The 15,221-nt window shown below is 44.8% G+C and overlaps 2 protein-coding genes across 4 annotated transcripts in view; one reads left to right on the top strand and one right to left on the bottom strand.

Moving 5' to 3' along the window:
• LOC140701299 (uncharacterized) overlaps positions 1–15,221 on the top strand; it is a 141,659-nt gene that overhangs the window by 22,441 nt on the left and 103,997 nt on the right. The window lies entirely within an intron of this gene.
• On the bottom strand, positions 9,996–14,328 carry LOC140704278 (uncharacterized). Of its 2 annotated transcripts, none has more exons than XM_078388018.1 (2): positions 14,108–14,328; positions 9,996–11,962 (listed from the first exon to the last, which is right to left on the bottom strand). In XM_078388018.1, exons 1-2 carry the CDS (start codon positions 14,322–14,324, stop codon positions 11,082–11,084), a joined length of 1,098 nt encoding a protein of 365 aa, XP_078244144.1. In that variant the 5' UTR covers positions 14,325–14,328; the 3' UTR covers positions 9,996–11,081. The 2 variants fall into 2 exon arrangements, with proteins under 2 accessions (XP_078244144.1, XP_078244145.1); XM_078388019.1 differs by having other exon boundaries at positions 9,996–11,959.

Here is a 15,221-nt window from a genome sequence, read left to right as displayed (position 1 = left end):
ACTCTGCTGAAGACCTCAAACAACACATTAATCATTTTAGCAAGGCCTGCCAAGACTAACAGTCAGCCTGAAGAAAACACAAGTCATGGGCCAGGGTGTGGACTCACCTCCCTCTATTACTATCTCCACACAAGAATTGTAGGTTGTTCATGACTTTGTGTACCTTGGCTCAACGATCTCTGACACACTCTCCCTAGAGGTCGAGCTGGATAAATGCCTTGGGAAAGCAGTCACCATGTTCTCTTGACTCACAAAGAGAGTATGGCTTAATAAGAAACTGATGGCATATATCAAGATCCAGGTCTATAGAGCCTGTGTTGTGAGCACACTCCTGTACTGGAGTGGGTCCTGGCCCCTTTGTGCATGGCAGGAGAGGAAGTTGATCATGTTCATATGCTTTGCCTCCGACACATTTTTGGTATCTCCTGGCAGGATAAAGTTCCAAATACAGTAGTCCTAGAACGAGCTGGAATTTTTAACATGTATACATTACTGAAACAGCAACATCTACGTTGTCTTGGGCATGTTGTGAGAATGGCTGATGGTCGGATTCCAAAGGATCTCCTGTATGGACAATTAGTGCAGGGAAATATCCTTAGAAGGAGACCACAGCTGCAATACAAGGACATCTGCAAGCGGGATCTGAAGGCCTTAGGAATGGACCTCAACAGATGGGAAACCTTGACATCTGAGCATTCAGCCTGGAGGCAGGTGGTACATCATAGCCTTTCCCAATTTGAAGAGACACTTGGACAGCAGGGTGAGGCAAAGAATCAGTTCCAAAACCAGCAAAACCAGGGAGCTGGACAGAGGACAGATTGTAGTTGTTGACAGGTTGGGAATAACCTGGATAGAATTATTAAATCAAGTTTGTAACATAACTGTAATTATTGTCAGAATCAGAAGTGTAAAGTAAAGCAAAGCTTGAACAGACTCAGCTGAAGTGATTGTAACAGCTGTGGAAGCAAATGTAGGATTTGGCAATACTAGGATAAAACTAGCAGCACTAGGAGACACAACCTGTGGGTTGTCGTGGGTTATTGTGGATTGTTGCTGGTGATGCTGTTGGAGAAACTGTGGAGAAGAATCATCTTGTTCCTGTTGCTGAGAATCCTGGTGGAAGCTGTGTCTACACGCTTGGTATTGAGAAGGGACTCTGGCAAGTTGGAAGGAACAAATGGTATACAACTACTGAACTTATTTAATGGACTTTGTTACTGATATATGCACCAAAACTCTGTGGAAACAACTGTGCATTATTTTGGAACTGAAAACTTGCCTGTATATATTGTAAATAATAGAACAGCTACTATCAACACTATTCTTGTGCCTGGTGTATTCATAACCTCTGGGAAGATCTTATTTGGCTATCATACTTCGATGTTTACCTGGAATTCCGCTACTCTGTCAGCTGTCTTCAGTATGGAAGAGATTGTCACTCTGGAATTGGCCTTCTCAGCCACACTAGATGCTGTTCCAAGACCTCCATACAGAGCATGTTGCCATATTCTCTCAAGACTGAAGGATGCCTACTACTTACAAGACAGCTACTGACACAATTTGGAAGTTATGTGTGTCAAGTTGCTTCCAAGTTGTTGTTGTTGTTGTTTAGTCATTAAGTTGTGTCCAGCTCTTCGTGACTCCATGGACCAGACCACGCCAGGCCCTCCTGTCTTCCACTGCCTCCCAAATTTTGTTCAACTTCATGTTTGTAGCTTTGATTACACTGTCCAACTACCTTGTCCTCTGACGTCCCCTTCTCCTCCTGCCTTCACACTTTCCTAACATCAGGGTCTTTTCCAGGGAGTCTTCTCTTATCATGAGATGGCCAATGTATTGGAGCCTCAGCTTCAGGATCTGTCCTTCTAGTAAGCACTCAGGGTTGATTTCCTTCAGAATTAAATTCCTTCTGAATTAACTTTGCAGTCCAGGGGACTCTCAAGAGTCTCCTCCAGCACCACAATGCAAAACCATCAATTCTTTAGCGGTCAGCCTTCCTTATGGTCCAGCCCTCACTTCCATACATCACTACTGGAAAAACTATAGCTTTTACCATGGGGACTTTTGTTGGCGATGTGATGTCTCTTCTTTTTAAGATGCTATCTAGGTTGGTCATCGCTTTCCTTCCAAGAAGCAGGTGTCTTTTAATTTTATGGCTGCTCTCCCCATCTGCAGTGATCATGGAGCTCAAGAAAGTAAAATCCGTCACTGCCTCCTTATCTTTTCCTTTCATTTGCCAGGAGGTGATGGGACCAGTGGCCATGATCTCAGTTTTTTTTTTTATGTTGAGCTTCAGATCATTTTTGTTAACAATATACAGCCTTGTCATACTCCTTTCCCAATTTTGAATCAATCAGTTGTTCCATATCCAGTTCTAACTGTTGATTCCTGTCCCACATAAAGATTTCTCAGGAGATGGATAAGGTGGTTAGGCACTCCCATTTCTTTAAGGACTTGCCATAGTTTGCTGTGGTCCACACAGTCAAATGCTTTTGAGTAGTCAGTGAAGCAGAATTAGATGTTTTACTGCAATTCTCTGGCTTTCTCCATAATCCAGCGCATACTGGCAATTCGGTCTCTATTTCCTCTGCCCCTTTGATATCCAGCTTGTACTTCTGGGAGTTCTCGGTCACATACTGCTGAAGCCTACCTTGTAGGATTTTGAGCATAACCTTGCTAGCGTGTGAAATGATTGCAATTGTACGGTAGTTGAAGCATTCTTTGTCACTGCCCTTCTTTGGGACTGGGATGTAGACGGAGCTTTTCCAATCCTCTGGCCACTACTGAGTTTTCCAAACTTCCTGGCATATTCAGCGTAGCGCCTTAACATTGTCATCTTTTAAGATTTTAAACAGTTCAACTGGAATGTCATTCTGGGATCCATTCCTACACTTCATGTCATTCGGATTCTTTCTCTTTTACTCCTCCCTCAAAAATTTCCACCATAATCTTTCTTTCTGCTCCTTTGCTTTTCTTACTATAGCCTTTTTTGTGAGTGTCTTTTCTCCTCTGTCAGTTCTTCCCGCCTCCTGTTTACAGTGCTTTCTTGACCTGAAGCCATTCACCTCTAAAACCTAAAACTTTTTGCACTGCGCTCACAAGCGTAACTGTTGGTGTGTGTATATCTGTTTCTAAAAAGTCCTGTTGCCTCTGAAGTGTTCATCCCGAATTTCAGCGCAGTGCCGAAAGGTCTGCCTCTAGAGTTGGCTCGTCATCCTCAAGTGAGCTTCTCTTGTCTCTTCCCCAAACCGTAATTTGTAGGAACCCCTTTTCCAGTATGAGGCAAGCAGTGCCATTTCACGAACTCTTCTATCGGGTCACTGGTACTTTTTTAAAAGTGAGGCAATGTTCTGAGAAAGGAGAGTGGAGAGTCTGTGATCCTATGAGGATTTCATTGACTTGACATATGGTTTCTCTAGCCAAGAAAGTGGTCTGGGATAATAAAAAATCCAAGGGAACAACACCAGTGATTGAACAGTGAAAGGGTCAAACAGCTGTCAAACCTACAGTTCAATGCATTCCAATGGGGGGGAAATTCACCAAAAATTAACGAAGACTCAGAACAAAGCCAAATTAAGTTTGCAAAGGTTTTACAAGGTGCACTAACGATTCCAAGCATTTTAAACAGTTTTTGAACATTTTAAGACACTTTAAAAATAGAGAAAACGGACATCGCTAAGCAAAACAGGGGGGCCTAAACTGTCATCGCTATGCGAGGCCTGTTCCTGAACATCGCTATGCGAAATTTCTCCATTGGAAACATTGCTAAACAGAGTGCAAGATCGCTCCTAAAACCTCATTGCTAAGCGAATACATCGTTAAACGAGGCAATCGCTAAGCAAGGCACCACTGTAGTTGACTGCAACCAGGTGACAAAGTGTCCAGACATGTTCAGGGCACTGCATGTAGGAAATGAATCAAGATAATTAATAGCCTGGCAAGTTCTTAGACATAATCAACTGTAGCAAGTTGCACAAACCTTCCTTGAACCCTGATAGGATTCTAGCAGATGCGTTGTTATTAAATGGCATTTCCTAGTTTCAGCGTGCCTTCCTCAGTGGAAGGAGGTCGGAGCCTGAGAACCACAAAGGCCCTCCTTTCTTTTAAAACATCTTTTCTCCAAATAATTCAAAGGAATTTTTACCGTCTCACACCCCTCAGGAACCCTCTGCCTCTTCCAATGGGTTTCTTTAAAATGGCTTGGTGATGGTCAGAACCTAACCTCCACTTCCCGCTCACATTTAACCATGTAAGGAATGGTCCAGAATTTGTGGTGCTTCTCAGCTTGCCTGCAAGTGACCTAATCAGAGGCCAGGATCCCTCCCAGAAACACGGATAGGAATGCAAACAAGGCAGGATTATGGCTGAAAGAAAGGGAAGGGGATGGAGGTTTGTAACTCCAAATCCTGTGTTGGGTGTGGAAGGATTTTAGGAATCTTTTCACCAAAGCTCAGTGTGTAAAGCTCTGGCGGTGGAACTCATTGCCACTTTGGTAGAATCAACAGGAATAAGAATCGGTTCTTTGCTGTTCTTCCGCATGGAACAAGTGCAATGGATATAAAATGTTCAACCCAGAAGCCAGGTTAGTTTTTCCTGCCCCCCCCCGGTGCAAAAGCAATGAAACAAATGTTTTCAACACAGAAAAAACTCTCCCTGAACATGAGGAAATTGCACCTCTCATAAGGCTGGTCCACCCTCCATTCCCTGGGTTTTTTAGTGCCACGCCTCTGTTCTGGGGGGAGAGATATATTTCAGCCGGCTTCACCCCAAGAAACAGACTCAGCCAATATATTTAGGAGATTAAAAATTTCTTTTGAAGGAATAGAGATGAGCAGGTTTCATTAATACATGAAATTTAATAGAAAATACCCCCACATTATTGTGTTTTTTCCCCTTTTTGTTTGTTTGATTTTAGACCAGTGGGTCACCCAGGTGTTCTTGGACTACAACTCCCAGAAACCCCAGCCGGCACAGCTGGTGCTGAAGACTTGTGGGAATTGAAGTCCAAAAACACCTGAGTTACCCAAGATTGGGAACCCTTGTTTTTGACAACAAAATAAGCCATAAATTACTCTATGTGAACATAGCAGAAAACCAAGAGCCAATGAATATTTAGAATGTTCTGCTTATAGGACAGATACTTCATTCAAAGTTTCACTCTGTTTTCATATGTCTGACAAACTGAATGAGTCCACAAAAGCTCACATTAGAATGTAAGAATTGGTCTTTAAAGTCCTTCAGAACTCAGAGTTTGAGCTAAGGAGCCCTCTGAGGAAAAGCCCAGTGAAATGTCCAACATGCCACTCAGAGGAAAATCTTTGTAAATGTTTGGAGCATGGAGAGAGTTCCAGAAGGAGCCCAGAAGATCCAGCATTTCCCACAGGAGAGAAACCTTATGAAGACTCAGGGTCTGAAAAATGCTTCAGCGTTAGCTCAGCTCTTCAAGACACTCAGCCAGTGCACTCAGAAGGAAAATTGTATAAAGGTGAAGAATACGGCAAGAGCTTCAAGGGAAGTTCTGGACTTAAACAATATCAGGGAATGGACAGTGAGAAGAGCTGCCACAAATGTCTTAAATGTGGAAAGTTCTTCATGTGGCATTTAAGTCTTAGAGAACATCAAAAAATTCATATAGGACAGAAACCGTTTCCCTGTGAAGAATGTGGGAAGAGGTTCACTCACCGTTTAAACCTTGTAGTCCATCAAGAAATTCATTCAGGAGAAAAAACCTTTCCCTCTGAAGAATGTGGGGAAATGTTTTCCCAAAACACCAACCTCGTAGCACACCAACGAATTTACTCCGGAGAAAAAAGATATGATTGTGATGAATGTGGGAAATGTTTAAGTGCTCCCTCAAAGTTGATAGCACATCAGCGCTCACATTCAGGGGAGAAACCCTATCAATGTAAAATATGTGGCAAACCGTTCAGCTCCTTTTCAAACCTCACCAAACATCAACGAATTCATTCAGTGGAAAAACCTTATACATACAAAGTATGTGGGAAATGTTTCAGTGATCCGTCAGCTTTCAAAGTACATCAGCACCAGTAGGTAGAGGTACCTGGTGGCGCAGTAGTTAAACTGCAGTTCTGCAACCCAAACTCTGCTCATGAGCCAGGTTCAATTCCATGAGTCAAGGCTGATTCACCCTTCAGTCCTTTTGGGGTTGGAAAATTGAGTAGTCATCTCCAGGGGTGGTGTAGGGGTGGGGATATGTAGTCTGCAGGATTGTCATCAGCTCAGAGAGTGATTTGAATGCTCTGGGTACCATATAAGCATAACACAGAGTGATCAATGACAAAACAAGCAGCTGGATGTCAGAACACTGCCTTCTTCCTCCCCCACTTACTAAAAAAATGCCTTTGTGAGGTAAAATAGCAGTGACCTCATAGAACAGCTCATGAACTGGCACTGCTTGCCTCACACGGCACTTCATTGGAAAAGGAACCAATGATCTGAAAAGGTGTCAAGTGCTCCCTCACTGAGAAGTTTAGACAACCACCTGGCAGATATCCTTTGGTATGTATTCCTGCACAGAGTAGGAAGTCGGAATTGATGGCCTTAGAGGGCCCTTCCAACTTCATGATTCTATGATCACCAAAGGGGATCCATGGACGAGGGAGATGGTCCAGTTTAAGGTCCCCCAAGAAGAAGCAGGGAAACATCAACCTCCTTAAAAAAAACCTCTATTTGGGGGAGAGAAAAAGAGAATACCACCACATAGAATGTGAAAGGAAGATCAAAGAAAAGACTAGAGGGACAAGAGAGAACTTATGGAATCCCACCCAGGAGATGATCCAAAGCACAGGATGAGTTAGATACCCCAGGATGATAAGAATTTTTATGTCTTTGCCCTTTGACTCCAAGTGAGAACTGTTTGAATTAGTAGTAGAGAAGTTACCAGAGCCATTCATAAAGGTTGGATGATTTGAGTATGAACTAGACTCCCTCCATCGTTTCTAAGGGGGATGGGTGGAGGAGTAACGGAGAATTAAACCCTCTCACAGGGGGAGGAAAGGCATTAGCGGCTTTGCAGTTACGCGTGAGGAATCATGAGCAAAGCATAACAGGTTGTCAGATCTCTAGTGGCTTTCACCTCACATAGGCTAAGCCCTTCCCACCAACATCCTCTATCTTCAGGCAAGTATGTGTTTTCTTGGCCTTGTTGTTTGTTGTTTAGTTGCTAAGTTGTGTCCGACTCTTCATGACCCCATGGACCAGAGCACACCAGATCCTCCTGTCTTGGCATAGAACTGTCCTATTATTTGTTTGTTTGTTATAATATACAAGACTTCCTTGCAATTGGGATCTTGCTGGGCTACCGTGCTCCCTGCGACCCAGCCATTTCCCTACCGGAGCTGGTGGACTTTGTCTCCGCAGCACTGTTGGGTTCCCCTAAGCTGTTGGTTTTGGGGGACTTCAACGTCCATGCGGGGGCAGAGATTTCCGGACCAGCTCTTGAGTTCTTGGAGACCATGGCCTTCTTGAACATGTCCCAACATGTCATCGGCCCCACCCACGTGGGCAGCCATACACTCGACCTGTTTTTTTCCTCCATTTGGAGCGAGAGTGGTCCGATGGTGACTGACCTAGAGTCAGTCCCTCTGTCATGGTCGGATCACTACCTAATAAAATGTAACCTCAACATGGCCCTCCCCCCTCATAGGGAGCAGGGACCTATTGTTATGGTCCGGCCTCGAAGGCTACTGGATCCTATTGGATTCCAGGATGCCATGAGAGGTGCTATGGCAGACCAGGGTGGCGCTCCTGTCAAGGCTCTGACCGACAGCTGGTTCGCCGCTGTGGTCAGGGCTGTAGACACGATCGCACCTAAACGCCCTCTCCAACGCAGAGCTCGCCCGGCGCCATGGTTTAACCAGGATCTCCGGGCGTTGAAGCGAATCAGGAGACGGCTAGAGTGCAAATGGAGAAAGGACCCGACGGATTATAATTGGATAGCTGTTAAGGTCGCCACTAACCTTTACCTGGCTAAGGTAAAGGCTGCCAGTCAAGCATACTTCGCTAACCAGATAAGCGAAGCATCCAACCAGCAGGTGGAATTATTCCGTATAGTGCGTGACCTATCCAGAATTGGCCCGGGTGATGGGCCTCCCCCTAGTTTTACACCGGACCAATTTGCAGCATTTTTAAAATCTAAAGTGGAGGCCATCTGTCGGGACCTGTCTCCTTTTTTGAATACAGTGAGTCGAGCTGAGATGTCCAGCGCTCCGTCTTGTCCGGCAATTTTTGACTCCTTTCAGCCTGTCACGCCTGATGCTGTCACCAGGGCGCTTGATCGCTGTCGTGCCACCACCTCCTCCCTTGACCACTGTCTGGCCTGGCTAATCAAAGCAGCCAGGCCTACAACTATGGAATGGGCCACTGCAATAATTAATGGGTCTCAAGGAGACACTCATTAGGCCCATTAGGAAGAAACCAAGTTTGGCGGCGGACGCAAATGGCAATTATAGGCCCGTCGCCAATGTTTCTTTCCTAAGTAAGGTGGTGGAGAGGGTGGTGGCCGATCAGCTTCAGGCGCACCTGGACGAAACAGATGCCCTGGATCCATTTCAGTCGGGCTTCAGGCTGCGCCATGGCACAGAAACGGCATTGGTCGCCCTGTGTGATGACCTACTGAGGGAGGCCGACAGGGGCAAAGTGTCTCTGCTGGTCCTCCTTGACATCTCAGCGGCCTTCGATACCATTGACCACAGTATCCTCCTGGGGAGGCTCTCCGAGTTGGGAATTGGGGGCCTTGCTCTGGCCTGGCTCCGTTCCTTCTTGGAGGACTGTCCCCAGAGAGTGCAGCTTGGGGAGAGCGTCTCGGCCCCATGGAATCTCAATTGTGGGGTTCCACAGGGGTCGATCATCTCCCCAATGCTGTTTAACATCTATATGAGGCCGCTGGGTGGGGTCATCAGGGGGTGTGGAGCCCGGTGTCATCAGTATGCTGATGATACTCAGCTCTACATCTCCTTTCCACCTACCGCAGGAAAAGCCGTTCTGTCCCTTCAGTGCTGCCTGGGGTCCGTACTGCAATGGATGCAGGAGAACGGGCTCAGGTTGAACCCGGACAAGACGGAGGTGCTAAGGGTGGGCACCCCCACAGTTGGGAGTTTGGGAAACTCCCTCTCTTTTGGGGGGGTGACCCTCCCTGCAAAGGATGGGTTACGCAGCTTGGGGATCCATCTTGACCCGGCGCTTACTATGGAATCCCAGGTGGCGTCGGTGGTCTGAACCGCCTTCTACCATCTCAGGCGGATAGCCCAGCTGCGGCCCTATCTCGATGTTGGGGCGCTCACCACTTTGGTGCATGCGCTTGTAATCTCAAGATTAGACTACTGTAATGCGCTCTACGTGGGGCTGCCTTTGAGGCTGCTGCGGAAACTACAGGTGATGCAGAATGCGGCGGCCAGACTTCTCAGTGGAGTGAAAAAATTCCAACACATTTCACCCACTCTGGCCGCACTGCATTGGCTGCCCATCCGATTCCGCATCGACTTCAAAGTGTTGATGCTTACCTATAAAGCCCTAAACAGTTGAGGGCCTTGATATTTGGTGGAACGCCTTCTACCACCAAGATCTACCCGTGTCACTCGCGCGAGCCAGGGGGTGAGGCTGAGGAGCCTAACGCCGAGGGAGGTCTGGAAAGAAAAGACAAGAAATCGGGCCTTCTTGGCGGTGGCTCCTCGCCTCTGGAATAACCTTCCCCCTGATATTCGCGCGGCCCCCTCCCTGGGTATTTTCAAAAAGCAACTAAAAACATTGATGTTTCGGCAGGCCTTCCCCAACCCAGTTAATTCCTGATTCCTCTTTCCTAGTGTGTTATCCAATTGTTGAAAGTTTTCCTTTTTGTAAAATGGTTTTTATTATTGTTGTTCCCTTTGTTGTGAGCCGCCTAGAGTGGTCTATCGACTAGATAGGCGGGATATAAATAAAATAAATAATAAATAATAATAATAATAATAAAAAATAATCGGAGCATTTATTGGTTTCAAGGCAATTTATATAAAATGATAACATTAAAATTGTGATAAAACCATTGAAGTAAAAGACGCAATAGGTGCGGACAAAGAATCACAGAACACGAGGCAGAGAGATCCACACATCACATCCAGTCTTTTTCACTGTCTTCCGACATGCAGACGTTGAACCAAAGCATAAACCCAGGGGACCGTCTCCTTCCTGATGTAGAATGTGCTCAGGAATGTGGGGTTTGGGAACCTTGGGAGGAAGAGAACATTTCCTCCAAAGGATTTCCACATTCAAAGCCAACATAATGTTTCTTTCCAAAGTGCTTTCATAGGTCCACAAAGGCTGAAGTCAACAGTAGAGCTCTCACTGTCCCTTGAATCTCCAAATGTTTTCTTCCCAGGAGAGATATTCAGATGTCATTTCAGAAGTTTAAAGTCATTTTGCCAAATCTTCAGACTTTCTGCTCTCTGTGCATATGCTGATGTGTGATGTTGTGGTTTTTGCAAGCAAGTTTTCCCCCACATTCTCTCCATTTTAGAGGTTCTAAGGGGAGTGAAAATTTTATGTTCTCTCAGATTGAACGAGAGAAATCTTTCCGCACATTCCTCACACTCATGTGGTTTCTATTCAATATGTTGTTAATGTGCTGTGAAGGGTAACTCAGCTGTGAAACTAATCCCAAATTCTTCACAGTGTTAGGGATTCTTCCATGAATGTGAGTGCAGATGTATTGTTAAATTGCAGAGACGTGTGAAACATTTCCCACATTCATCGCATGGATAAGATTTTTCTCTGGAGTGAATTCGTTGATGTACTGTGAGGTAAGAGTATAGGGAGAAAAATTTCCCACATTCTTCACACTGATAAGGTTTCTCTCCTGTATGAATTCTCTGAGGTGCTCTAAGATCTTTGCTCTGGTTGAAGTTTTCCATATTTTCCGCACCAATAGGATTTCTCCCCTGAATGATGGCGCTGATGTACTTTGAAAGCTGACAGATAATTGAAACATTTCCCACATTCTTTGCATATATAAGGTATTTCCCCTGAGTGAATTTGTTGATGTATGGTGAGGTTTGAACAGTAGCCGAACTGTTTGCCACATATTTCTATTGATAGGATTTCTCCCTTAAATGATGGCGCAGATGTGCTTTCAAAGATGCAGGAGCAGTGAAGCATTTCCCACATTCATCGCATGCACACGGTTTTTCTCCTGAGTGAATTCGTTGGTGTACTACAAGGTTGCACTTTCGGGAAAACATTTTCCCACATTCTTCACAGGGAAATGGTTTTTCCCCTGAATGAATTCTTTGATGTTCTACAAGATGTGAGTGTTTGGTGAACCTCCTCTCACATTCTTCACAGGGAAAGGGTTTCTCTGCTGTATGAATTTGTTGATGTTCTCCAAGACTTGACAGCCACATGAAGCCCTTTCCAGATTCATGACATTTGTAGAGTCTCTCTTCAGTGTGCATTCTCTGATGTTGCTTATGTCCAGAACTTCCCTTGAAGCTCTTGCCGTATTCTTCACCTTTATACAATTTTCCTTCTGAGTGCACTGGCTGAGTGTCTTGAAGAGCTGAGCTAACACTGAAGCATTTTTCAGACCATGAGTCTTCATAAGGTTTCTCTCCTCTGGGAAATCCTGGATCTTCTGGGCTCCTTCTGGAACTCTCTCCATGCTCCAAACAGTGACACAGATTTCCATCTGAGTGGCATGTTGGACATTTCACTGGGCTTTTCCTCAGAGGGCTCCTTAGCCAAGACTCTGAGCTCTGAGGGACATTGAGGCATCTTTTTATTGACTTTTCCTCCTCTTCTTGACAGACAGCTCCTCTCAGATAAGGGTGAGGTTTGTTTTTCCTCTCATTTGCCTCATTTTCCTTCTGCCGTGGCAATTCATCTCTGTTCCCACAGTTCTCGTTTTCATCCTCCACTCTTTCTGGGGATGTCCTGTGGAGTTTTCCTTCCTCCTCCTGTACATCATCTGCTGGAAGAAGGACAGAATTCTTGGTGATTAGAGGCTTTTGCCATTTAACATGAAAAATGTCTATCCATAAGCCAATTTCCTGCTGCCTGCCTTTCTGTGCTGAGGAAACAGTAGATCGCAATCGTTCGTTACCTGGGTTTCAACCTTCTTAACCATCAGAAGTCTGAGGATTTTAAGGAATCAGTTTTCCGGTCTTAGTGTTACACACTGTATTTAGAAGGGGCAGAGGAACTAGAGACCTAATTGCTAACATGTGCTGGATTATGGAGAAAGGCAGACAGTTCCAGAAAAAATAATTTTGGGGTGATTTCTATAACCCCTTATAATTGTTCTAACACTTTTGAACAGAAAAGGTAGCAAATTCTGAGAAAAAGTTACAAAGTCCCATGAGCTATCATGGGGGATCGAACCATTGAATTCCCGGTCCACACTCCACTCACTGGTTTCTCCATCCTGAAAGTTAAAAAAAAACCCTCTTTTCTTCATGATTGGACTTTTTGAATTTGCAAAAGGAGAGAATTCATGGTGATGAGAGGATTTTGCCATTCAATGTGGAAAATATCTATCGATAAGCAAATTTCCTGCTCCCTCCCCTTTCTCTGCTAAGAAAACAGCACATCACAATTGTATTACTGAGTTGAGCAGGAGGTTGGAATTGATGGACATGATTCTATGATTCTTGACCTGGGTTTCAACCTTCTTGACCTACAAAAGTCAGAGGATTTTGAGGAATCAGTTTTCCAGTCTGTAGCGGGTACCCCATTCAGCACCTGTCCGTCACCAGGGTACCTTGGCAGGAGAGCCAATGAGAAGGACAGAAGGCGGGAGCAGGAGAGAAGGGCGTACAAAAGGAGGAGTCTGGAGGAGACAGGCAGTTCAGTTCAGTTCTGTGTTAGATTAGACTTCTGTGTGAGGTTCTGGAGGAGTGTGAGATTAGATTAGAAGTTCTGTGTGAAGCTCTGGAGGAGTGTGAGATAGATAGGAGGAGTGTGTGAGAGAGTAGTAGTGTGAGACAGAGAGAGTATAGTGAAAAGACAAATATAAAGGTTCAGATCAGAGGTTCAAAGGGCATTGATTGAGGTAGATTGAAATCAGAGATTGGGATATATATTAAAGTAACAGAAGAAGTTAAATACAGCCTAGTTTATATACTGTATGTGATTTGCTTCCTGTGATTGACACTGTTATTTTCAACCAATCATTAACCCCACCCTAATAAATAAACTTAACGCGTTTGTTAACTGGTGTGTCCTTGAATTAATTGATGTTTAAAATAAAACATATGGTGGCAGTGTGTGAGAAGATAGATACAGCTTGAGTCTTTGTGAGGAACCAGAACATAATATGGGTCACAGAGATGGAGGTGCATCACACGGTCTCAGTGCTAAAACTTTTAGGTGGACCTGAACAAAAAATGAGCGGAATAGCTGAGCACTGAAGTCCAAGAACATTTATTCTGCATGGAAGAGGAATGTAAAAGAGGGTGGAAGTGCAAAAGGTCCTACCAGGAAGAAAAGTGTTTTTCTAAACCAGATATAGCTGGATGGAGAGATCAGTGAGTGGAGTGTGGCTCTAGAGTTCAAGGGTTCGATCCCGCAGGATGCCCCTTCGTCCTCTGTAATCTTGTCTCAGAATTTGCTACCTTTTCTGTTCAGGAGCATTGAAACAATCGTAGGGGTGTATAGAAATCCCAACGCCAAAAGAAAGGCAATTTTAAACAGACGTCATGAAGGTATTGTTTACTACAAGTGTTCTGAATACAATGAATCAGCGACTACACCAGAAAGATCACAATATGAAAACAATTTTTGGCAAACTCCTGTTCTGTTTTGCTTCCAATCCATACATAAGAGGGAGGCATAAAAACAGTAAACACTGAACCTTGGGAAAGCAAGAAGGAGTTGATTTACGCATCCAACCCAAAAAAGGAGGGGAAAGGTAAATCATCTCTGAGTATCCTTACAGCACATTAAAAAGATGAAAAATCAACTTAACTGAGGCATTGTCTAAGGTACATTGCTGGTGCAGTAACACAATTAGAAGGAATCGGAGGTTACACATAAATCTATTATAAAACAGAGAAGCGATGAGTGGTAATCAAGACAAACGTATACAATGATTAATATGCAGAGGGAAACAGAATACCTTTGTCCCGACTCCAAGGAGGAAAGGCTCCCTGATTCCTCTGTAGAAGAGAATCCATCCCCTGAAGATCTGGAGACGCCTCCGATATGCCTGAGGGAAGAGCAGGAGCTTCTTCTCCATCATCATCTTCTGGGTCCTCCGGGGTATCCAGCTGCTGCTGCTCACCCTCAAGAAGAGTTCCTGGCCTTCCAGGTATGCACCAAGCATTTGTCCTCATGAGCCACCTGGGACAACAGAGGAGAATCCTTCTAGGAGTACAATCCTGGTACCAAGCCTAGACTTGGTCAAGCAATCCCATTGTTTCATATGGAATGATCTCATCCAGCTCCTTGTTTTGTCATTGATCACACTGTGTTATGCTTATATAGCGCCCCAGAGCATTCAAAGCACTCTCTGAGCTGATGACAATCCTGCAAACTACATATCCCCACCCCCACGCCACCCCTGTGAGCTGAGATACTCAATTTTCCAACCCCAGAAGGACTGAAGGCTGAGTCAGCCTTGACTCATTGAATTGAACTCGGGTCATGAGCAGAGTTTTGGCTGCAGGACTGCGGTTTAATCACTGCACCACGAAGCTCACTATCTAAACCCACTGAAACAAGACAGTCCAGAGGTGCCCTTTGAAATTTATGGAATCCTACTCCCAGAACATTCCAAGAGTCCCTACCCCACCACCAAAATCTTGGGAATCCCAGTCCACAAACTCATACCGTCGGATGCCTGTATTTCCCTCACCTGAACCAGCTCTTCTGAGGCTGCATTCTAGACCTTTATTTGGGGCTGCAATAGTTCCTGGGAGTCACAGTGCTTTGGGAGGGGCCCATTGTGGAGGTTAAAAGGCAAGATACTATAATACCCAGAAAAGAAATGGGGCAGGAAACTGAGGCCTGGAAGCCACCCTCCATTGACTAGTCTTCGAGGGAAATGTAAGTGCTTGAAGATGTGGGTCTGCAGCTCAAAATTCCACCCGGGGAATTTTCAAAGAATTTGAGGAGTTGGAGCCCAAATAAACCAACCAACATCTATCACAAATTTTCTGAGCTCCGCAATTCAATGGTTTTTTCTGGAAAACAGGGAAGACAAACAAATACAAGATAGATGGACGCAGTAA

The sequence above is a fragment of the Pogona vitticeps genome, chromosome 2 (assembly GCF_051106095.1).
Source record: "Pogona vitticeps strain Pit_001003342236 chromosome 2, PviZW2.1, whole genome shotgun sequence".
In the NCBI taxonomy this organism is placed as follows: domain Eukaryota; kingdom Metazoa; phylum Chordata; class Lepidosauria; order Squamata; family Agamidae; genus Pogona; species Pogona vitticeps.
The sequence above is the reverse complement of the archived record's forward strand: the minus strand, read 5'-3'. Positions and strand labels throughout refer to the sequence as shown.